Source organism: Olea europaea, chromosome 18, assembly GCF_002742605.1.
Source record: "Olea europaea var. sylvestris chromosome 18, O_europaea_v1, whole genome shotgun sequence".
In the NCBI taxonomy this organism is placed as follows: Eukaryota; Viridiplantae; Streptophyta; class Magnoliopsida; order Lamiales; family Oleaceae; genus Olea; species Olea europaea.
Window position 1 is genome coordinate 1,647,536 of NC_036254.1, and position 22,006 is coordinate 1,669,541.

Consider the following 22,006-nt stretch of genomic DNA (forward strand, 5'->3'; position numbering starts at 1 on the left):
ATCCCTTTAATTGACAATTTTCATATAAAACAAAGTTAAACGAACATCAAAACCACTTTTATTTCAATATTTTCCACGTGGAAAATCATACTAATCAAACACAATAATTTACAATTTTGAGTAAAACAATTTTTAGGCAATTCAATTCCCTGACATTCGTTTTTTTCCACCCAAATTCCTTTTTTGCAATCAAACGGACCCTAATTATCTTTTGGAATCTGTCTTAACAGTTTGGAAGCTATTAACAGGGAAAGAAGGCTTTTTCTAATTTCTCTGTACTTCTGTATATGGGGTGAAGCTGCCAATGTCCGTTTTCTTCCTGAATGTCTATGCTATATCTTCCACCGTGTAAGTCTATGGGTTTTTAGCACTTTATGTCCTGTTTATGGATTAGTTTGAATTTTTTTATTTGGAGTTCTTTTACAAATCTTTCTTTTTGATACATCAATCTTTTAATTTTCACATGTTCCGACTTTTGTATGTCCTTCTTTATTGATTTTATTGCCAATAGTTCTGAGATTAAAGTAAAATACAAGTTGCTAAGTGCAAAGCTTGCTATGAAGAATGATGGGAACTTGATTAGCTAGCTTTATGGCTTGAATATTGCCGTTATGGGTGGATAATATTAAAAGAATGATCGTCTTTTTATTAAGAAAGAAAATTAATGAACTTGTTATCATTGATACTTCAAAAAAAAAGCCAGGGGAGACTGATGTTTATCTTTGCCGTCCCCTTCGGTCTTGGGATATCTTTGAAGGTTTTCACGGCAGATCGTAATCTATCTATGCGAGCTTTTAACAAATTTAATCAAATATCAGAGTGCTATTCTAAATATCTAAAATTTAATATCATGACTTCCTGAAGTAGTTTTCAAATTTTTTGTCCTTGGTTTTTTGCCAATTCCAGAGCTGATTTACTTAATGTCATAAATGGAATTGCTAATTGATCAAGTTGTCAATGCATTTTATCTGATTCCCTCTGGCTTAGTATCTTTTATGTTTTTTTTTGGTGGGTGTGGAATTTGCAGGATGTTTAGATATTTTTTGTTCAATCCTTTTGCTGTTGATGTTAACATTTCTTGTTCAGATGGCAAGGGATTTAGATGCAATTTTGGATCGTGGGGAGGCTAGTCACGCTGCAAGTTGTACAACTGAAAATGGTCCTACCTCCTTTCTAAAACAAATCATATGTCCCATATATGAGACAATGGCAGCAGTGAGTACCTTTCTATTTATGTATTTCCGAATCTCTGACAATTTTATGAACTGTAGTGACTAAAATTTTATCATGCCTTCCTTAACACTTCAAATACGAAGTGCATCGTAATATAAAATGCTTATGGATTTATCCTCATGCTCCTTTGCTTTGTTTTCACTTTAGTTTGAGTAAAAAGTGCCAAGTCAGTCTTCTACTTCTGTATTTGAGTTTTCCTGCTATTACATGGATTTAACTGACTTTACAACTTGCAAAAATTTCTCCTTAAAACTTCTAAAGCTGACTTTAATCCTCAATATTACTTTCTTTTTCTTTGTTGCCTGTCTCTCAGTGATTTATGTGTATCCAGGAAGCTGCCAGGAACAATAATGGGAAAGCTGCCCACTCAGAGTGGAGGAATTATGACGACTTTAACGAATATTTCTGGTCAGTTAATTAAATTTGCTACTATTTTTTGCTTTTGTGGAATATTTTGTTGTCTTGTAACTCTGTTTGAACGTTGTAGGACACCTGGTTGCTTTGATTTGGGTTGGCCTATGAAAAAGGATTCATCATTTCTGCGGAAGCCTCCTAGAAAAGGAAGAAGGGTTGGTTTTGATTATGGTTTCTTTCTATATATTCATATTCAATTGTATGGTGATTACTAATTTGTTATAGTTCATAAGATGTTCATCTTTCTGAATACACATTGTTGGATGTTGAATCTGATAAATGGTTTATGAAACTTGAAGCTTTCCTTTTGTTCCTTATACATGACAGACTGGTAAGAGTTCATTTGTTGAGCATCGGACTTTTCTTCACTTATATCGAAGCTTTCACCGTATGTGGATCTTTTTGATTGTAATGTTTCAGGTAAATGTTTGTTTCTATTTATTGCTCTATATCAAATGTCAGATATTATGCTGTTCTGTATGCAGTTAACCTCTTCTTCACATCTATCTGATTTTCAGGCTCTTGCTATCATTGCTTTCAACCATGGAGAACTTAATCTCAATACTTTCAAAACACTGCTTAGCATTGGCCCGACGTTTGCTGTCATGAATTTTGTGGAGAGTAAGCTGTTTATCTGCTGCATCATCCTCTTTTTGCTACCTTGTCTGATTACTTATTTCATAATTCCATATTCTGCCTCCTTCTTTGTTTTAGTTCACTTTGTCTTGTTGCTTCTTATTTAGGTTGTTTGGATGTTGTCCTACTGTTTGGGGCTTACACTACTATGAGATGCATGGCCATATCAAGGCTTGTTATTAGGTTCTTTTGGTGTGGATTGAGTTCCATTTTCGTGCTCTATGTCTATATGTAAGTTTTATTCTCTTCATTTCATTTGTATCATAATGGATTAGCATCTAATGTAGTTTATAACATGATAACACAATGAGTTTCAGGAAAGTTTTGGAGGAAAGGAATAAGAACACCTCAGATTCATTCTATTTTCGAATTTATGTCCTTGTGTTGGGTGTATATGCTGGTTTACGCTTAGTTTTCGCCTTTCTTCTTAAATTCCCGGCATGTCATCGACTCTCTGAAATGTCTGATCAATCATTTCTCCAATTTTTCAAGTGGATTTATCAGGTATATTCTTCTTGTTCTGCATTGTGTCCATTATCATTTTTGAAGTTTACATTTGGTAAATTTTGTGATTGTTTTCAGGAACGATATTTTGTCGGCAGAGGTCTTGTCGAAAAGACTACCGACTATATGAGGTTTGATTTCATTTTCTTGAAAAGATTGTGGTGTTCCGTTCAACTGAATAATTCTTGAGAGTAGGTTTATGCCTGTTTTTATTTGTCTTAGATGGAACTTCTCATGTTTCGCATGGTTATTGTTTATTCCAGTAAATATAACCTGAAAGGAATTTTATTTTGAGGAGATGCTAACAAGATTATCAAGCATTGTTCTTTGAAATGTTGATTGAGAATATATTTATTCTAAGCTTGAGAAGCATAATATTTAATTGTTTCTCTTTAATGCTTTCTTTATGTTTTCATTCAATTATAAAGAATATTGCCCATTAACACTTTATGAATGATACATGAGAGGCCAGGAGATTATCTTCATTTTGTTTGTTTTCTCAATTATATTTGTTTGTTCACATTGGATGTATCTAAGCATGATTAAAAACTTGAGATATTTCAGTACCAGTAATGGGCATTTCAATTTGAAATCATAATTATTATCTGCTAAATGTATTGTAGACCAGCGTGCTCACACACGCAGTAATGCATGTTGGTGAATCATAATTTCGTATTCATCGTCTCAAGTTGCTTAGAATTGCTAATCACTTGTGAATGAAGCTGGTAAAAGTTTAAAGCAATAGGAACAAGGAAAATGAATAAATGATTAACAAACTGTGTGTTGTAAACATGTATCTTATACAATTTATTGAATTGTTACATATGATGTGACCCTTTTCAACGTACTGATATATGTTCCAGTAGACTTTGAAAATCTTATTGTGTTATCTAGTTGCTTGAATTTGAACTGACTGAGTTGTATTTTTAGCAATCTTATGTTGATGTATTCCTACTGCCACAGTAACTATTTGATATTTTCATTATTACTTTCCATTACTGCAGCTATGTGTTCTTCTGGTTGGTGATCCTCGTTTGCAAATTCACATTTGCCTACTTTCTTCAGGCAAGTCACGATATATTATTATTAAACATAATTTTTATTGTTATATATAGCATTAACCTTCTCTGTTCAATCAGAAACAGTAATATTAGTAATGGTAATTAATGCAGATTAAACCATTAGTTGAGCCGACCAACATAATTGTTGAACTTCCATCATTGACGTACTCATGGCATGATCTCATATCAAAGAGTTAGTTTATTTACTTTCTATGTTTCTTTTACCATTAGTTTTGAAAAGTTTCAAAACCTGGAGGTTACTTTGACAAAAATTTCGACAATTTTTTGTACAGTATTTCTGTACTCACATGCAGAAGTAATATGCTATTACACATCTCACTAAAAGATTAGAGTAGAAGCTTAAAAGATAGAGTTCCTGCTCTCTGACCTTTCGCTCGAAGGAAAATTTATACACTTACTTTGTTGCTTTGTTTTTCTTTAGATTATTTAGTGACCTCGTGTCAAATCTGATGCTTTCTTGTTACTTCTTTGCTGCAGACAATAACAATGTGTTGACTATAGTTAGTCTGTGGGCGCCTGTTGTGGCTGTGAGTATTTGTATCTATTTGCCTCATGCATCTTGGTGCAGTATAGAATTGGTCTGTTGAAAACAAAGACTTTTAGTGTAGAATTTGTTAGTGTTTTACCAGAACTCCCTGGCGGCATATACATGTCAGTTGAAACTGATAAATACATGTGTACTTGGCTACTCAGATACATGTATAAAAAAATTTTGTTTCGCTCTTTAGTCCGTAACTACTATCTTTTAGTTGATGGAAAATTAAAAGTGTCAATGATAGGCAGGTTTAACAACTCATGTAAGCTGCACTGTGTAATTCTTAACCCTAAACCCTGGAAATTTCTTTTTTTTGATAAGTCTAAACCCTGGAAATTCGTATTCTCTATAAAGTACATTCCATCTCATCAACACGAGTTCCATGTCTAAAACATCCTTAAAACGCTTTAATGTTTCACTGAAGTTAATTTTCCAGCATATGCATAAATGGGCACTTCTTCGTGGTCCACTAACTGATTTGGTGGACTGCTTTAGATTAGTCATTAGCTTCGTAGAAGACATTGAACTCCAAATACTGGGTGTCTATAAGACTTCTAGTGATCCTGGCTGCCTGACAACTAAAGATTGACCGTTTCCTGGACATTTATTGGGAAGATATCTTTCTCCTCAAGGCTGTCAATAAGGCTTTCTATACCAAATGAATATTGATGTTCATGAACTGGCACATAGAATCCCGCTTTTCCCCACCATTTTACAATTTCATTATGTAATTAGTGTTTTATTTTATTGTCTATTTTGATTGATATTTCTCTCTCCACATCTATCTGAGACTACAGATTTATATTATGGACATTCACATATGGTATACACTCTTATCTGCAATTTATGGCGCTGTGATGGGTGCTAGGGCTCGCCTAGGGGAGGTATCAATATGATTCTATATCTGCTATAATTAATTCATTCATTTTTATTTGTTTTGAAATCTATTGAAGTAGTGCGCTTTCTATGTAAGTACTAGTTTACTGATGCTAATTTAATCTCTATATTTTACTGACATTGGTAACTCTATTGCTTGTTTGCTTTGAATAATTCTTTTTGCAGATTCGTTCAATTGAAATGGTCCATAAACGTTTTGAGAGCTTTCCGGAAGCCTTTGTCAAGAACCTTGTTTCACCGCAGATTAGAAGGTTAATATATGGAATCAATTAGTTATATATTGGTGGATGTGTTATAGTGGTATCATTATTTATTACCATTCCACTGACATGTTAATAATCATGGTTTGTAGGCTGCGTTTTGATAGACAATCATCACAGGTTAGTTAATTCTTGGGACCTTTACCTGTTATCTTTTATGTTGAATCTTCTCTGGTGCCATATTCGTATATCGAAGTCAATGATTTTGTTTAGTTTGCTGGTAATTTGTTTTCCTTGTTTTGGTGTGGGGTTTTAAAAATACACTTGCAGACATGTATTTGGCTTTTCCAACTTCTTGCATGGCTGTAGTTGATCTTTAATGTGCTGAACTATTTTGGACAGAGTACCATTGTTGTCTCATGAGAATGTGACAATGATTTATTTGTGCGTGATGGATTATCATTAGTACACAAGATAGCTCAGCATAAATATAATTCAAATTATTGCAATGATAAATATGTTTGACGGATTAGCATTAGCATGCATAAATATAATTTAAATTTTTCCAATGATAAATACAACAATTTCACCTTTATATGTATATCTGTCCTTTTACTTGTGAGTAGTGTTTGTTATTGGTAAACATACTGTTATTATTATTATTATTATTATTACACACACACACACACATATATATTTGTTTTTTCTGATTGCAATGATGCTTGGTTCCCAGACTTCTCATGACAATAACAAGACCTATGCAGCCTTCTTTTCCCCCTTTTGGAATGAGATCATCAAATGTTTGCGTGAAGAAGATTATATTAGTAACAGGTAAAAGGCCAGGACTGCCAGGAGGCACTTGGTTGATTATTGTTTTTCCCTTTGCTTCCCTTCCCTTTGCTGAACATTCTTGTTGCTTCTATTTTGTGCTTCTTCTTCAATCACTTTTAAGGGAGATGGACTTGCTTTCTATGCCGAGCAATGCTGGAAGTCTGACATTAGTCCAGTGGCCACTTTTTCTTCTTTGCAGTAAGGTACTTCATCGTTAACTTTTCTTCTTGTCTTGATTGCCTGAAGAATTCGGTGTTTGTTCCATATAATTTTGTGTTACTGACAAATCTTATTTTGCAGATCTTGTTGGCCGTAGATTTAGCTTTGGATTGTAAAGACACGCAAGAGGATCTTTGGAGCAGAATTAGCAAGGATGAGTACATGGCATATGCCGTTCGGGAGTGTTACTACAGCATAGAAAAAATTTTGCACTCTTTAGTTGATGGAGAAGGGAGACTTTGGTATGATGTTTTTACTCTCTGAATAAAGGAATAAAGTTTTGCTGTCCTATATTTCTTTTTAGGAAAGACAAGATGTTCTGTTCTGATGTCAACTTCTTTGTGCTTATTTCTTTCACAACAGGGTTGAAAGAATATTTCGTGAGATCAACAGCAGCATATCAGAGCGGTCACTTGTCATTACTCTGTCTCTTAAAAAGCTTCCAGTAGTGCTGTCAAGATTTACAGCTTTGACTGGGCTACTGGTAAAATCTTTCTTTGATCGATCCGAACTGCTAATCATTTTAATAATAGTAATCTGATTCTCATTTCCGAGAAATTTATACTGTCGCTTCTTGAAATGTGACTGGATATGTCAGTTGAGGAGTTTCGACAACTGGATTGCCCCTGACCTATATTTCACTTTGAAAGATGAAAATGAAGTAGGAATCTAGTGAATTGAATGAAAAGATAAAAGAGAGGAAGATGAATGGTGAAAAGATATGAGACTTTGTTTCTTCCTGTGAATTGATTTTGCAATATCACTTGGTTGTCTAGGTTATGCACATTTACATTGTTTATGATTTATATTCAACAACTAATCTTCAGTACTTTATTTTTCTTTTGAAGCGTTGAAAATATCGGTAGTCCTTGTAAATCTTTACCATGTAATTTGTTATGCTTGAAGCTCTAAAGTCTGATGAAAAATTGGGAACATTGAAATATTTTTGGAATTTCCTCGTATTGAAAATAAAGAGACATTTAGCCCTTGTTTGGGCTCCATTTTATCGAAAATACATTTTTCCCTCTCCTCTTTTTAACCACTCATTCTCTGATAAAATAATATTACATGTAAATCCAAAATTTTTCCTTAGTGTTTAACTAGATATTCTTAAAAAAATATATATAAATAAAAATAAAATAAAATAATCTGTATTCCAAAATACATTTTCCTCAAAAGCACATTAAAATGGAGCCCAAAACGAGGGCTTAGATTCTAGAATTTATATCATTTGGCGTTTGCTGTTTTGCATGTGTAATTTTTTATGCTACAGTCAGTTTCGCTTCTCGTGCTTTACCCTATAAGAGTATTTTTCAATATGCTTAGCTTCCTTTTATTATTACTTTTTTCTCCGATGGATGTAGCATTAGGACATAATTTCCTTGTCTAATTATGCTACTTCAAGTAAACTCCTCATTCAGGCTGAAGGGTTTCTCTTAGCCTGTTTCATTATTTAACTTGGTCTTGCTGATGCTACCATTTGGTACTCTGGCTTTATGTTTCATTCTTTTCCTTCTTTTTTTATCCTATTGTTAGTTTTGTTTGTCTCATTAGTCTGCATAGATTACAAAATTCTTGAATTGGATTCAATACAGCAAAATAGCTTGTTCTTATATTATTCTTTGACATTATTTTTTCTGCAACTTGAAACTTGATGAAAGCATGCAATATTTGTATAACAAGTATAATTCATGATAAATGCCATGTTCATATCTTCATTTCCATTTGTCAGTGTAATAATTTGTATATTGTGTCAGACGCAAAAAGAAACTCCTGGACTTGCAAAAGGTGCTGCTAATGCTGTGTTTGATTTATATGATGTTGTCACACATGAGCTGCTGTCACCTGATTTGAGGTAAATTGAATAGACAATTTTTGCTCATACGAGCTAGATAGTAGTGTGACATAATTAATTTGTATTCCCAGGGAGCAGCTTGATACATGGAATATATTGGCGAGAGCAAGAAATGAGGGGCGCCTCTTTTCTAGGATAGAGTGGCCGAAGGATCCTGAAATTGTAAGCTTACTAGATGTTAATTTTATTTCAAACTTGATATGGTTGCTACTGCTGTCTAATCCTTTTACTGGAAACAGAAGGAGCAAGTGAAGAGGTTGCATCTACTTCTTACTGTAAAGGATTCTGCAGCTAATATACCAAAGAATCTAGAAGCAAGAAGAAGGTTGGAGTTTTTCACAAACTCATTGTTTATGGACATGCCACCAGCAAAGCCAGTCTGCGAAATGATACCATTCTGGTATATTATTACTTGTTGTCGTGATTGATCTCATGTTTTCACTATAATTCTCTAAAAGTTTGTTATCCATTCTCTGTATTTGTTTTGGATAGTGTCTTCACTCCATACTATAGCGAGACAGTGCTTTACAGTAACTCTGAGTTGCGGGTTGAAAATGAGGATGGAATATCAACTCTTTTCTATCTCCAAAAAATATTTCCGGGTATCCCTCATCTTTGATTGATTGTTGTATCTCATCGTTTGCTTATTTTCGGTGGTTTGTATTTTACATTTTTCTGCATATCATTGAGGCATTGCTAAGTATGCCTATCAAATTGATTGTTCCTTTGAATATATGTTTATCAGTGTACATACATCCAGGAATTTTTTATCTCAATACTTGGAAGTGTTTGCATAGATGGTTTTTATTCTTTTGCTTGGCAGTATTTTTCTTTTTTACCTGCTAGACCTTGTTAGGCAAATGCTTTTCAGGCATTTGCTATTAGTGAAACAAGTTTTGTCTAAATGATTATTTTCTGTTTACACTTACCCACATGCAGAAAGGTGTTGTGGGTACTTTTACCGCTCTTGTGGTATCTGTTTCTGTTGAAGTGACTGGGCAAACACTTCAAACCCTTCGAGAGATTTCAGTTACGTTTTTGTCAGATCTCAGAAACGTTGCTGTTAGACTAGTTAGTTCGCCAATTGTAATTTCAAAAATTTATTCATTCTAACAGTGACTATTCCTGTGGAGATGGAAAATGTGTGCAGCTGCTCTGCTAGTCAATCACATTCAGCCTGCCTGTTATTTTACTTTATTCCCTGGTCCAATTACCACTTAAGTGTTATTTTCAGTGTGAGTTTTTGCTCTTCACTTGTGCTTGGAAAAATGTGAATGCTGGTTGGATCTATGTTTCTTGCTGAGAAAGCCATTACTTCAGATGCATTATGAGGTCCAGAGGGGCATAATGTCTGACAGGGTTTTTGCCTGCGAGCTTAAAACTAACCTCTTCAAAAGGATAAAAGAAACTAACTAAAATTTTAAGTTTATATCTTTATCATTTCAAGCGTCAATGTTGAATGGCATGAATTTAGCCCAAATGGTAGACATTGCATATTCTTCTTGTTTGTTATAGTTTATAACTAATCTAGTTTGTTGAGTATGTGCGGTAAACTTACACATTCTTTTTGCTGTTGATTTTATAAAAATGTGCTTATATAAAGTTGAAAACTTTATGCTGGCCCGGGATGTAGTTTTTTTTTTGCCTGTGTCATCATTTGCATTTTTTTTTTCCTATTTCAGATGAATGGGAGAATTTTTTGGAACGAATTGACCAAAAGGATAGTGGGGAGGATGAACTTCAAGAAAGTTCTACTGGTGCTTTGGAGCTGCGATTTTGGGTATCTTACAGAGGACAAACTTTAGCTAGGACAGGTTTAATTTGTCTCTATTCTTATTATGCTTTTATTGTTGACTGGATAAAGTTTTAGCTTTGATAACATTTGTTTACAACAAACCATTGGGGATCTGCCATGTCCTCTTTGTATTGCTTTTGATAGTGTGTTTTGGGTTTTATGTAGTTCGTGGCATGATGTATTATAGAAGGGCTCTAATGCTGCAGAGTTACTTGGAAAGGAGATTGCTAGGAGGTAATGCTTTTTTCCTATGTTAGACCATTGAGATTTTTAGAAAACCGCAAAAATGCTTATATATTTATACCTTTTGCTTGCAGAGAGTGTCTATCCTGAGACAAGTTTTCCCACAACTCAAGGTTTCGAGCTGTCACATGAAGCACGTGCTCAAGCAGATATAAAGTTCACTTATGTAGTTTCCTGCCAAATTTATGGGCAACAAAAGCAGCGGAAAGCTCCTGAGGCGGCTGATATTGCGCTGCTGCTACAAAGGTGTGTTGCTGACACTGATTGCTAATTAATATCCAGTATATGGTACTGATGGGTTCATTGTTTTTCCCCAGATTTTTGTTTTTGTCATTTCTGTCACTTTAACACAATAACATCTCCTTCCTTTATTCTTGATGAAGTCCGAAAATACCACACTAAGGGGCCAATTTTTCTTTATTTTATTTTATTCTTATTTAATCTTTTATTTCCTGCACTTTAATTATCTTGGGACAAATCTCTCTTCTGCAAGGTTAGGTTTCTCTTTCTAGCTTTTACTATTTAAAATCTCAATATAGCTTTGCCGATTTCTTGGTTGATTACTGAATAAAATTGAGATCTTTCTCAATACTTCATGGTATTTTCTTAGAGAATCATTATATCTTTGGTTCCCATCCTTGGGTATTCACAGAATCAAGGGGTTTTTGGTGTGCATTTCTTGCTTTCTCTGCAGCAAATCTTTCCCTCTCTGCTTCTTCTCAAAACCCACTAACAAGTGATAAGTGATGATGTTGATGGTCTTGGGCGAATTTTTATGCAGGCTGGTGTCTCATAAGTACCTTTCTTTTCAGAAATCCAATAGGCAACTATATTTCATACTTGGAAATTAATCCTTAGATTGAGATGATTGAAGGTAAGAATCTGATATTATTTTCGTACAGGAAGAGGCGAAGGATGGGAAACATCCATGTATCATAGGGTTATTGATTACTGCTCTTGCATCAACCTCTCTGGGTTCTTCTCCCTAGTTGTTTTGAGAACTCTGAAAGAGATTATTCTCTCTGGGATTCTGATTATTCTTCCAAAAAGAAATCGGGAAAAAAAGGAAGAATGACGGACAAAATAGAAAATGGGAATTTGATTCTAAATACTGGAAAGATTTGCTCATGTCGTTCAACTATATAATTGACTGCCTATGAAGTGTCAACACTTCACAGACATTCTAAGACATGTTTTACCCGTACTATATGCATTTTTCTCTCTGACATTAGTAATATATAGCCCATGTTTGAGCCACATTTTTTGAGATTAGATTTTGTAAAAAGTGATCTTATTGGAGAATGTGTAGTTAAAACGTATGTGAACGTTTTGGGTTTACATGCAAAATTCTTTTGTTTGGAGAATGTGTGGTTGAAAATGAGTTTGGACAAAACTGAGTTTTAAAAATTGGAGCTCAAACAGGGCATAGTATTATTCAATGGTAATTTTAATCTAACAAAGAGCTACTCATCTTAATAAAATTCAAAACTACACCAAGTATTGATTTCATTAAAAAATAAAAAGTATAAAATTAAAGATATAATATGTAAAGGTACAATTTCAAATAATTGCAGTCGACTTGTCTATGTCCTACTCTTTTGAAAATCACTTGTTTGTTCATATGGTTGGGTTGCGTGACCGTGCTGCGTAGTTGACCATTACCCGTAGTGGAGCTCACATTCTGCTTTTTCTTCGTTTATTATCAGGAACGAGGCACTTCGGGTTGCTTTTATACATGTGGAAGAGAGTGGTGCAGCTGATGGAAAGGTGACTAAGGAGTTTTACTCGAAGCTTGTCAAAGCGGATGCACATGGGAAGGACCAGGTAGAGGATTTGGTGATTGATGCTCCACTTTTGTTTATTCATTTGGTGCAGTTGAAAATTTCTTTGGATTTTCTGTTCAGGATTGTTACCTGTGTTAAATATGAATTTGAAATTTTTTAATGATAATGTATGTGAAAGAAGCCTTACAACTCATAATTTGAGATAATATATCTTGTAGTTGATGCTTCCCGTTTTTGTCTTCTGTACAATCTGCTAATCCAATTTGCAAGCTGAATTCCACCCCACCCCCCACCCCCTAAATTGAACTTATATAGCTTAAATCTTACAGCTAGAAAGAATTTATGAATTTACTCCTATATCTTTTTTGGATTTCTTTTTCTGATTGCCTTTTGTCACATCTGAGCTCTAAATCTCAGAACCAAGAAAAAATTGATTTGCATTCTAGGTTGGAAATAGTGGATTATCGCCTCATTTACAAGTTACAGGACGGTTTACCTCTGTATTTCCATATGTATTTGTATCATTGGTATATTCAGGACTAGTTGTGCTGATACACACTAAGATGCAATTAAGCCAAGCCAAGCCAAGCTGCTTATCATCCAGGCTCAAGGTGAAAGTAGAACTCAATCGGCCTCTTATCTAGATTGGACGGCTATACTAATATTATGCTAATTACCAACTTTATGTTGGGTTCTGTAGCTGATTTATAACTTCAACAAACACACTAGCAGAAAAAATGTCAATCAAGCTTTCCTCGTTTCCATTTTAGCAAATGCTTGAAAATAATTACTTGATTGAATTTGATTATTCTCTCTTTATTTCCTTTGCTTCCTGTGGTACATTAATGCATTTGCTGAGGGAAGTTTTTATCCTTTAAGAAACAGTTAGCAAGTGTCAACTTTTGTGATTCTAGCTTTGTTATGTTTGTTCTGAACTTAATAGGTACCTTTTCTGTGCAGGAAATATATTCGATAAAACTTCCTGGAGACCCTAAACTTGGAGAAGGGAAACCTGAGAACCAAAACCATGCAATAGTTTTCACTCGTGGAGAAGCTGTTCAAACAATTGATATGAACCAGGTGAAAAACATTCTGTTATATTTGAACCTGTGTATGCGTTCTCTTTTTTAATCATTAGATGTTTTTGCTATGTAGCACTGATGATTGGAATTTAGAACTTGAAATAGTCAATTAGTATTATTTTAATTATTATTATTATTATTTTGTTTTTTGTGTACACTTCTTTGTTAACGTTTCGATACGCTCCCATAGCTCAGCTAATCTTTCCTGGATTAAGTGATGGTTGTTGTCTTAAAGAATGATGCTTCAAAGCTCAGCTAATCTTTCGGTTCAGTTGCTACATTCTTCGCAAATTTAAGCATATATAAAACTCTTTTGTTTCGTGTTCAATACCTGTTTTTATTTTGCATTTCAAGAACAAACTCCCAGTGGCATGATAAATTTAAAATTCTGTATTTAGGCACTTTCTTATCATGTGAACTTCAGATCTTAACATTCATGTAACATTCTATATAGTTTTTGTGGAATGGAGCTTGCTAATCTCTCATTGGTTGGACAAATTTGAAAGTTATCTAAGATCAATTATTACATTTTAAAAACAACAGATTCTGCTGTTTGTTTGAAATATATTCCTTGTATGGTTTTTGAATCTGCAATATGTGCTTTCACCTAGTTCAGGTTAAGATCAATCGATGTTCTTTATTCTATTTTTGCATGTTTTTTGGATTTCTAGAAGAGGATCCCTGCCTTCACGTCAGTATTGGGATAGAGTTCAGTTCTAGCTCATCATTGTGGAAATAAAACTATAACGGAATTGTTGGGAGCAATGAGTTTGGCTAGATATATATAACCAGAATGTAGAGCTTCCTTGCACGTTTGGACAGTGCTAAGCATACAGATTTTTGATCTAACTAGAAGTAGCTTTTGGTTTCTAGGAAGAAGAATGTTGTTCGCTGAAAATTATGTTGTTGCCTCGAATAATATACCAAAATAGACTTGATGCATTTACGATGTCCATTTGAACCTTGCAAGTAAATAAAATGATTGGAAATTTGACTGCCTCTAGTAAATATCATAATTTCGACGCTAGTCTTCTGGAATAGCAAATTTTATGGGACATCAAGTAATCATCAAGTCTGCTGCATGCTTTTGTTTATTCTTCTGTTCTTTGAAATATCATGCCATTGTGTTGTTGCTGCCTGAGTTTATAAATCCTTTCTTGTAGTCTGTTATCTATATGTTTGTGCCATCCAGGATAACTACCTTGAGGAGGCAATGAAAATGAGAAATCTCCTTGAAGAATTTCGAGGAAAACATGGTCTCAGGCCTCCCACTATTCTTGGAGTAAGGGAGCATGTATTTACAGGAAGGTTGAATGACTTCTCTACTCTTCTCGAAAAGTGTAACTTTTATTTCTATCATGATCTCCTGTTAATAAGTTGGTGTCAAAATCGCTGCAGTGTTTCCTCCTTGGCTTGGTTCATGTCTAACCAAGAGACTAGTTTTGTGACCTTGGGTCAACGGGTTTTGGCAAAGCCTCTCAAGTAAGTAGTCTGATTTGGAAGAGAATATTGTGAAAAAAATTGTTTTATATTTGCTTCCCTATATATACCAATTCACCTGTTTTATCCTGGAAATGTTTATATTTCTGATGCAGTTTTGTTTATTCATTGGGTGATCACTCGTCTCTTCCAATATTCGATGGAAAAACTTGAGTTCTTTTGTGGGAAGTGTCTGATTGTATTAATTAATATCTTGCAGAGTCCGTATGCATTATGGACATCCGGATGTCTTTGACCGAATTTTCCACATCACTCGAGGTGGAATCAGTAAAGCATCACGTGTTATCAATATTAGTGAAGACATTTATGCAGGTATTTTTCATAGGAGTGTTTAATTTATTGATGATTCCTTCTTAAACTGCAGTGTTTTCGTATTGGGAAAATTAATAGCAGCTTGTTGCTCATATTGCTGGAGTGACTTTGCAGAATTGAATTTTTTTCAAATTATGTTGAGAAATTGGGTGTTAATATTGAAACATGGATTTCTTTCTGAATAGCATGTTTGATTTATCAACAATGATGGCTTCTTTTTTGTGGTTCTTGGTCACGCCCCATGCTGAATCCTAAGTGGATACAGTTTGAGGTGGATGAGTTCGATAGTAAATAATTCACAACATAATAATGAAAAAGGATGTATGCTGAAGTAAAATCCGGAAGCTAAATAAATCACAATTGGTACCTTAAGTATCGGGCAAAATTTAGTATTTCAAATGGTATTCCTTTTACTAGATTTGAACAAAAGATATTTCCTAAACAAAATCTCAACACAGCTACTAGAAATCCCAGAATGTACTATCTTTGTTTCTATTCTTTTTACATAGCAGTTTTTGTCTAATTCTGTTGAAGGAATTTCTTTTTTCGATTAAAACTGGACTGTCGTATAGATTACAGCATACTTGAGTGCTAAAATTCTAAGAAGTCACCTTTTAGACTTAGTTGTGCATTTCTCTTGCCTTGTTGTCTGCTTATTCAATTTGGGATAGGAACTAAATGTGTGATCTAAAACTCAGTATGGATTGTGTATGCCAGTGAAGTTTCTCAAATATGACGAGTTTGAGTAGGTGTGATATTTATAACATAACACTGTCATGGAATAAAAGAATAAAACACTCATGCAATTACTTAGCCCTTGTTTGAGCCGTATTCCGTGGAAAAAAAAATGCATTCTTAAACAGTGTTTTGACATTATCTCAACCACACATTCTTCAATAAAATAATATTATACGCAAATCTAAAACTTTTCTCTTTATTTTTTAAACACACATTCCCATTAATACACTAGTCAAAAATGCATTTTCCCCCCAAAATGGGGTTCAAACAAGTGCTTAAATTAAAATCAAAGAATAATTAATGAAAACCTCTGCATTCGTCTTCCCATCATATTAGCTTAGAAGAATTTTGAAGGCGTTTCCAGAATATCATGAAGTAGACTTAAATGGTGCGCCCTAACACAATTAGAGCATTTTGCAATGTGAGATTTAGGAAATTGTTTCCCAAGGTGATATATAGTACTTGAAGTGATCAGAATATGTTGCAGAACTATTTATTTGAATTACAGTGGGGGGAATAAATAACATTTACTGGAACTAATTAACATAATAACACTCAGTTTTCTTTTATAAAATAAGCAGAATCACTAGCTTTTACAGGAAAGTGAAGTCAATACAGATACTGTAACTAATTTTTATGCACATGTTTACTCTAACTATTACCTACCTCACTCTGATATCTTTCCTTATGATTTTTCATTACAAGAAATAATGTGCGCATATGTCATTCTATCGATACTATAACATGTTTGCACCTTTTTTCTGTTCTTACTGATACAAATCTATCCAACTCTACCAAAACAATCATTTGTTTTTGTCATTTAAACAGCTGCATTTGGCATCTGTTGTGTAGTGGTTAATTTACCTGTCTGCAATATTAGTCATTTTTATGCTCTCTTTCGACTATTTCTTAACTCTGTTATCCAGCATATTTATTAGTTTTGTGCATTGTTTTGTCTGAATATGCAGGGTTCAATTCTACGCTGAGGCAGGGTAATATCACTCACCACGAATATATTCAGGTTTGCTCAATTTAAACTTAAATATATTAGACAAAGGATATGCCTTAGAATGCTTATAGCCTGCTCTTTCCATTAGGTTGGAAAGGGAAGAGATGTTGGGTTGAACCAAATTGCATTGTTTGAAGGCAAAGTGGCTGGAGGAAATGGAGAGCAAGTTTTGAGCAGGGATGTGTACAGGATTGGACAACTTTTTGATTTCTTCAGAATGCTATCTTTCTTTTTTACGACTGTTGGTTACTATGTTTGTACAATGGTATAAATATTCCTTTTCCATTTGTTGTTTATTGAACAAGTTCGTTATTGTTGTCTGTATTTCGTAAAATTGTCTGTTAATCTCCTTTTTCTATCGCAGATGACGGTTCTTACGGTATATATTTTCTTGTATGGACGAGCATATCTGGTAAGTTTTAATTTTAATTTCCTTCTATTTCCCCAGAGCCATACAAGCTGCTGGAGTTGTTTTTGTGATGTAGACAATTAGAAAGCCATCATTTGCATAGCATATTCTTGAGGAAAAAATACTCTTGGCGGTTATTTGGTATATGGTTTGGCCCAACTTTTACTGCTAATGGGGACACAACACTGAATTGGGATTGTTCAAGGCTAAATGTTTTGAAGGACCCCCATCCCCTTCTTTCCTTTGTAATGGGCGCCACAAGTGGAAATCCTAATCACAATAATTTATGTTCAAATTTTAGTTAGAATATGGATCTTAAGCACAAGTAGTATAGTTAGATTTTTTCTTTTATGAAATTATGACCTTTCCTTTGCATGAAAGAAATTGTCTGATATAATAATTACAAAAGAAAACTCACAGGAGCACGTCCAGGAAATGGGTAAAGGGTTATTATTCTCCCTGTTTGAGCTGTCATCTTTTCTCCCTTCTCATTGCTATATGAAGTTTTTAGTATGTAAGAAAAAAAGTCCGTAAACATTTAATCTTCCGGTCGACTTTTATTTTAAATTTATGTTTAAAAAATAGAACCTTGTTTATTAACTGTTCTGTTGTAAGTTTCTTCTCAGTATGTGAGGATGTGGTATTGGCGTACTTCTTTTATCATCTGTTGGCCTATTATGAAATTCATTGGTACATCATTTATCAATCTATCAACCATTTCCTTTTACTTTCTTCAGGCATTTTCTGGACTTGATCAAGGAATTTCTCGGGAAGCTAGACTGTTGGGTAACACTGCATTAGACGCAGTTCTTAATGCGCAATTTTTGGTCCAGATTGGAGTTTTCACTGCAGTTCCCATGGTTATGGGCTTCATACTTGAACAGGGCTTGCTGAAGGTTTGTTCGTTTAATTTTCTTTCTTCAGAAGCTATTGCCCTTATTATGTCGACCATTTCTTACTGGATAAGTAAGACTGTCCTGTCACTTCATATTTTATTCTATTTGTTGTGTGATCAGAAATGCTTTAGGTTGCCAGATATTTACATCAAATATGTAAATTGCTAGTATGTTAGCTGTTCCGTGCATTAAAGTTATAATGTTTCTTTGAGTTATGCTCATGTTCCACAATCTTACAAATTTGCAGGCTGTTTTCAGTTTCATCACGATGCAATTCCAGCTTTGCTCTGTATTCTTTACATTCTCATTAGGGACTAGAACTCATTATTTTGGGCGTACTATCCTTCATGGAGGTGCAAAGGTATCTTCTACTTGACTGTTCGGCTCTATTGGGTATTGATATATTGCACGGCATAATTGGTCATATCTGATGTTGATCATATTTCTCCAGTATCGAGCAACTGGAAGAGGTTTTGTTGTCCGTCACATCAAGTTTGCTGATAATTATAGGCTCTATTCGAGGAGCCATTTTGTCAAGGCGTGAGTTATTTTTGTTCAGTCAATTAAATGCTCGTGCTTGAAAAATGCATGTTGTAGTGTTGTATATATTCATTGGCTATCATTATTTGCCCTACAGAATGGAAGTTGCATTGCTTCTTATCGTTTACATTGCATATGGGTACACAAGAGGAGGTGCTGTCTCCTTTGTTCTGTTAACTCTGAGTAGTTGGTTTATGGTCATCTCTTGGCTCTTTGCACCTTATATCTTCAATCCCTCTGGATTCGAATGGCAAAAGTAAGTTGAAGCTTTACCAGAAAATGTTGTTCGATTTAGTTTGTCCCCTTGTTTACTAGTTTTCTGCATAATGCAATTCATGCTCATTCTCAGTGAATGTAGTCCTGCTACATGCTTATCTTTTCATGCTGTTGTTACAACTTTAGCTTGCAATGTGCAGGACGGTGGAGGATTTTGATGATTGGACCAATTGGCTAATGTACAAAGGTGGAGTTGGTATTAAAGGGGAGAACAGTTGGGAGTCTTGGTGGGATGAAGAACAGGTTTGCTTCTAGGATTGTGGGAGTAATATCATAACTGATAGTGATATATCGTCTAATTTACATATTAGCGTAACACTTCCCACCATTCCTCTAAAGAGCAATAAGCTTTGGAATGATGTGGAAGCTAATAGGATGCACAATGAATAGGCTTGAATCACCGTCTTAGCATTTCATTAGGTCCTTATTTCTTTTGAAAAGCTACGAATCTTAATACATGCAAACCATGATAGGGGTGGTTTTTTGTTTTTTTTCCCTTTATTGATTGCTTTCCGATTTATAGCCAATTTGTTTAGTTTCTTAGCAGCCTCTCTCCTGTCTCTCATTGTTGTTTCTCTCTTCTACAGATGCATATCCAAACGCTGAGAGGGCGGATACTTGAAACGATTTTGAGCTTGAGATTTTTGATATTTCAGTATGGCATTGTATACAAACTCCATCTTACTGGAAAGAACACATCACTTGCGGTATACTATCCATTTTCCTGTTTTTATGGCTGAATGTTCTTTTTCTCATTCTTTATTTTAATTTGGTGTTTCATTTATATTGTTTTGACTGAATCTTGATGCTATGAATATAAATGTTGCTAAATCTTGTTGACAACTGATGCGGCAGGCCCAACCTGTCCCGTTCTATATATCAGGCACAGGTGTTAAATTTTCTTAATAGAAACGTTTATCCTTTATGCCCCCACCTTTCTCTGGGGTGATGATAATGATGAACTTGTCTATATTTAAAGAAAATTGTCATAGCTTAAGTGCTATTTCAATGTGATATTTGAGTGGCTGAAAATCTTCGCAGGGAAATGAGGGTCATAAAATTTAGGAACAGAATTTTTGAGTTGTTCCTTTTTGGATGAGTATGATACAAGAACAAATATCAAGATTCGTTTGTGATTTGAAAGATATTTTCTTTTCCCTTTTCCTTGGGTTTGTTCCTCAATGGTCACCAGTTCGAGTCCCCTCAGGGGCACTGAGGTGAGTACCCGATTGTATACTTTAGGACTTCGTGGGATTAGTCGAGGTGCGCGTAAGTTGGCCCAAATAGTCCTTTTATTATCAGAAAAAAATGGAGATGAATGTTTTCACATGATCTATGGTTGCAGTCCCATCAGTTTTTCTTCTTTCCAATTTCTGGTATACAAACTTATCCGAGGTTTTTAATTTGGAATGATCATCTGTATCTAAACGAAGCACTATTTAATGCCATTTTACAAGATTCATTTATCACTACCTTATTAAATTGTAATGGGGACACTGCTCCACGTGCAAGAGTTGGTGCCTGCTATTTGTTCCAAGTGTTTAATGAGAATTAATCAAACGATACATATGCAGGAATCAAAATTATGATGGTTTTGTTAAATTATTTATTTTGATTGCGTAAATGTTCCTCAAGTTCTATACTCTTTGTTTCCAGTTAGTTCCCAGTCTCTTCCATTTCTCTCAAAGCCATTTTCGTGTTAATTCTAATTGTGCCAGTACTGAGTATTTGTTGGAATGAACTATACAAGAGATTTATTTGATATGAGGTTGGTTTATTTTTCCTGGACTCAAATTATATGTGCTTTAATTTATCTGTCTTACTTTTTTTGCTAGATCTATGGCTTCTCCTGGGTTGCTCTGGCGGGAATAGTCATGATCTTTAAGGTTTGTATCTTCTCTTTGTTTTATAGATTGGTTAAACTTTGCATAACTTAGTGCTGTCTCTATAATATAGTTGCTTCATTTATTTTATTTTATTTTATTTTTCAGATCTTTACCTTTAGCCCCAAGAAGTCCACTAATTTTCAGTTGATGCTCCGGTTTATGCAAGGCGTTACTGGCTTGGGGCTTATTGTAGCCCTTTGCCTTGTCGTCATTTTCACTGACTTATCTGTTCCAGACTTGTTTGCGGGCATTCTTGCGTTTATTCCCACTGGATGGTGCATTATCTGTGTAAGTTATCATATCCTTGAAGTGTTGAATCTGTTTAAGGAATTAAAAGCATGTTTGGCAAAGCTTATATTAGATTATAAGCTGTGGTTCCTAAATCTGTGGATAAAAAGTGGGTAAAAGTACGTAAATATTGTGGGTCCTATGGAATATACGCAGATAAAAATATACTTTGACCAGCTAAAAAGCAACTTTGTCAAACCACATTTTCTTTTCCTCGTGATTGTTTTCGCGATAATCCTAACTTTGCCCATGACTTGCACAGTTGGCTATCACGTGGAAGAAGTTGGTGAGGAGCTTAGGGATTTGGGATTCCGTAAAGGAGTTTGCTCGAATGTATGATGCTGGAATGGGTATAATTATATTTGCCCCTATAGCAATATTGTCTTGGTTTCCATTCGTCTCCACCTTTCAATCGCGCCTACTCTTTAATCAAGCATTCAGTCGGGGTTTGGAGATTTCTCTTATCCTTGCTGGTAACAAAGCTAATGTTCAGGCCTCCTCGTTTTAGTTCTGGAGAAGCCAGCTGGTTCGTAGTGTTTGTTAAGTTGAGACGTGAATTCTTCACCTTTGTATTATAGTACTCTGTAATTTATGTTTTCCATATTCTGTAGTTGAGGAAAATGTGGCAAATTGAATGAATATTTTGAACATTACTGTATATTAATCCTGGGTAACAGACGAGTGGTTGTGTATGGAAAGAGGCATTCATTGTATCTTCTGTTGTCATTATACTTGAACCGGGCGAGGTGATCTATGTGGGCCGTCTTGTAAAATATAATGAAGTTAAAAAAAGAAAAAGAAATGCACAGTTCGTATGCAATGTTAGACAGGACTAGAAGGTA

General features: G+C 34.6%; 1 protein-coding gene across 2 annotated transcripts in view; it reads left to right on the forward strand.

Annotated features, from left to right (window-relative positions):
* Positions 1-21,879, forward strand: part of LOC111367107 (callose synthase 10) — a 38,107-nt gene extending 16,228 nt beyond the window's left edge. For both annotated transcript variants that reach the window (XM_022987822.1, XM_022987823.1), the window contains 43 exons: positions 231-348; positions 1,087-1,215; positions 1,565-1,641; positions 1,721-1,802; positions 1,975-2,067; positions 2,166-2,268; positions 2,391-2,514; positions 2,601-2,787; positions 2,866-2,918; positions 3,792-3,852; positions 3,960-4,041; positions 4,347-4,396; positions 5,202-5,288; positions 5,467-5,552; positions 5,654-5,681; positions 6,235-6,332; positions 6,454-6,535; positions 6,633-6,793; positions 6,915-7,035; positions 8,309-8,406; positions 8,478-8,568; positions 8,646-8,806; positions 8,899-9,008; positions 10,089-10,220; positions 10,367-10,435; positions 10,519-10,690; positions 12,151-12,268; positions 13,189-13,308; positions 14,503-14,618; positions 14,709-14,792; positions 15,010-15,122; positions 16,829-16,881; positions 16,958-17,134; positions 17,234-17,281; positions 18,016-18,174; positions 18,422-18,535; positions 18,626-18,714; positions 18,812-18,970; positions 19,131-19,233; positions 19,578-19,697; positions 20,826-20,876; positions 20,982-21,164; positions 21,427-21,879. In XM_022987822.1, the coding sequence (XP_022843590.1) occupies positions 231-348; positions 1,087-1,215; positions 1,565-1,641; positions 1,721-1,802; positions 1,975-2,067; positions 2,166-2,268; positions 2,391-2,514; positions 2,601-2,787; positions 2,866-2,918; positions 3,792-3,852; positions 3,960-4,041; positions 4,347-4,396; positions 5,202-5,288; positions 5,467-5,552; positions 5,654-5,681; positions 6,235-6,332; positions 6,454-6,535; positions 6,633-6,793; positions 6,915-7,035; positions 8,309-8,406; positions 8,478-8,568; positions 8,646-8,806; positions 8,899-9,008; positions 10,089-10,220; positions 10,367-10,435; positions 10,519-10,690; positions 12,151-12,268; positions 13,189-13,308; positions 14,503-14,618; positions 14,709-14,792; positions 15,010-15,122; positions 16,829-16,881; positions 16,958-17,134; positions 17,234-17,281; positions 18,016-18,174; positions 18,422-18,535; positions 18,626-18,714; positions 18,812-18,970; positions 19,131-19,233; positions 19,578-19,697; positions 20,826-20,876; positions 20,982-21,164; positions 21,427-21,672 (4,708 nt within the window). In that variant the 3' untranslated portion in view covers positions 21,673-21,879. The remainder of the gene's footprint in view (positions 1-230; positions 349-1,086; positions 1,216-1,564; positions 1,642-1,720; positions 1,803-1,974; positions 2,068-2,165; positions 2,269-2,390; positions 2,515-2,600; positions 2,788-2,865; positions 2,919-3,791; positions 3,853-3,959; positions 4,042-4,346; positions 4,397-5,201; positions 5,289-5,466; positions 5,553-5,653; positions 5,682-6,234; positions 6,333-6,453; positions 6,536-6,632; positions 6,794-6,914; positions 7,036-8,308; positions 8,407-8,477; positions 8,569-8,645; positions 8,807-8,898; positions 9,009-10,088; positions 10,221-10,366; positions 10,436-10,518; positions 10,691-12,150; positions 12,269-13,188; positions 13,309-14,502; positions 14,619-14,708; positions 14,793-15,009; positions 15,123-16,828; positions 16,882-16,957; positions 17,135-17,233; positions 17,282-18,015; positions 18,175-18,421; positions 18,536-18,625; positions 18,715-18,811; positions 18,971-19,130; positions 19,234-19,577; positions 19,698-20,825; positions 20,877-20,981; positions 21,165-21,426) is intronic.
* The last annotated feature ends 127 nt before the right edge of the window (positions 21,880-22,006 follow it).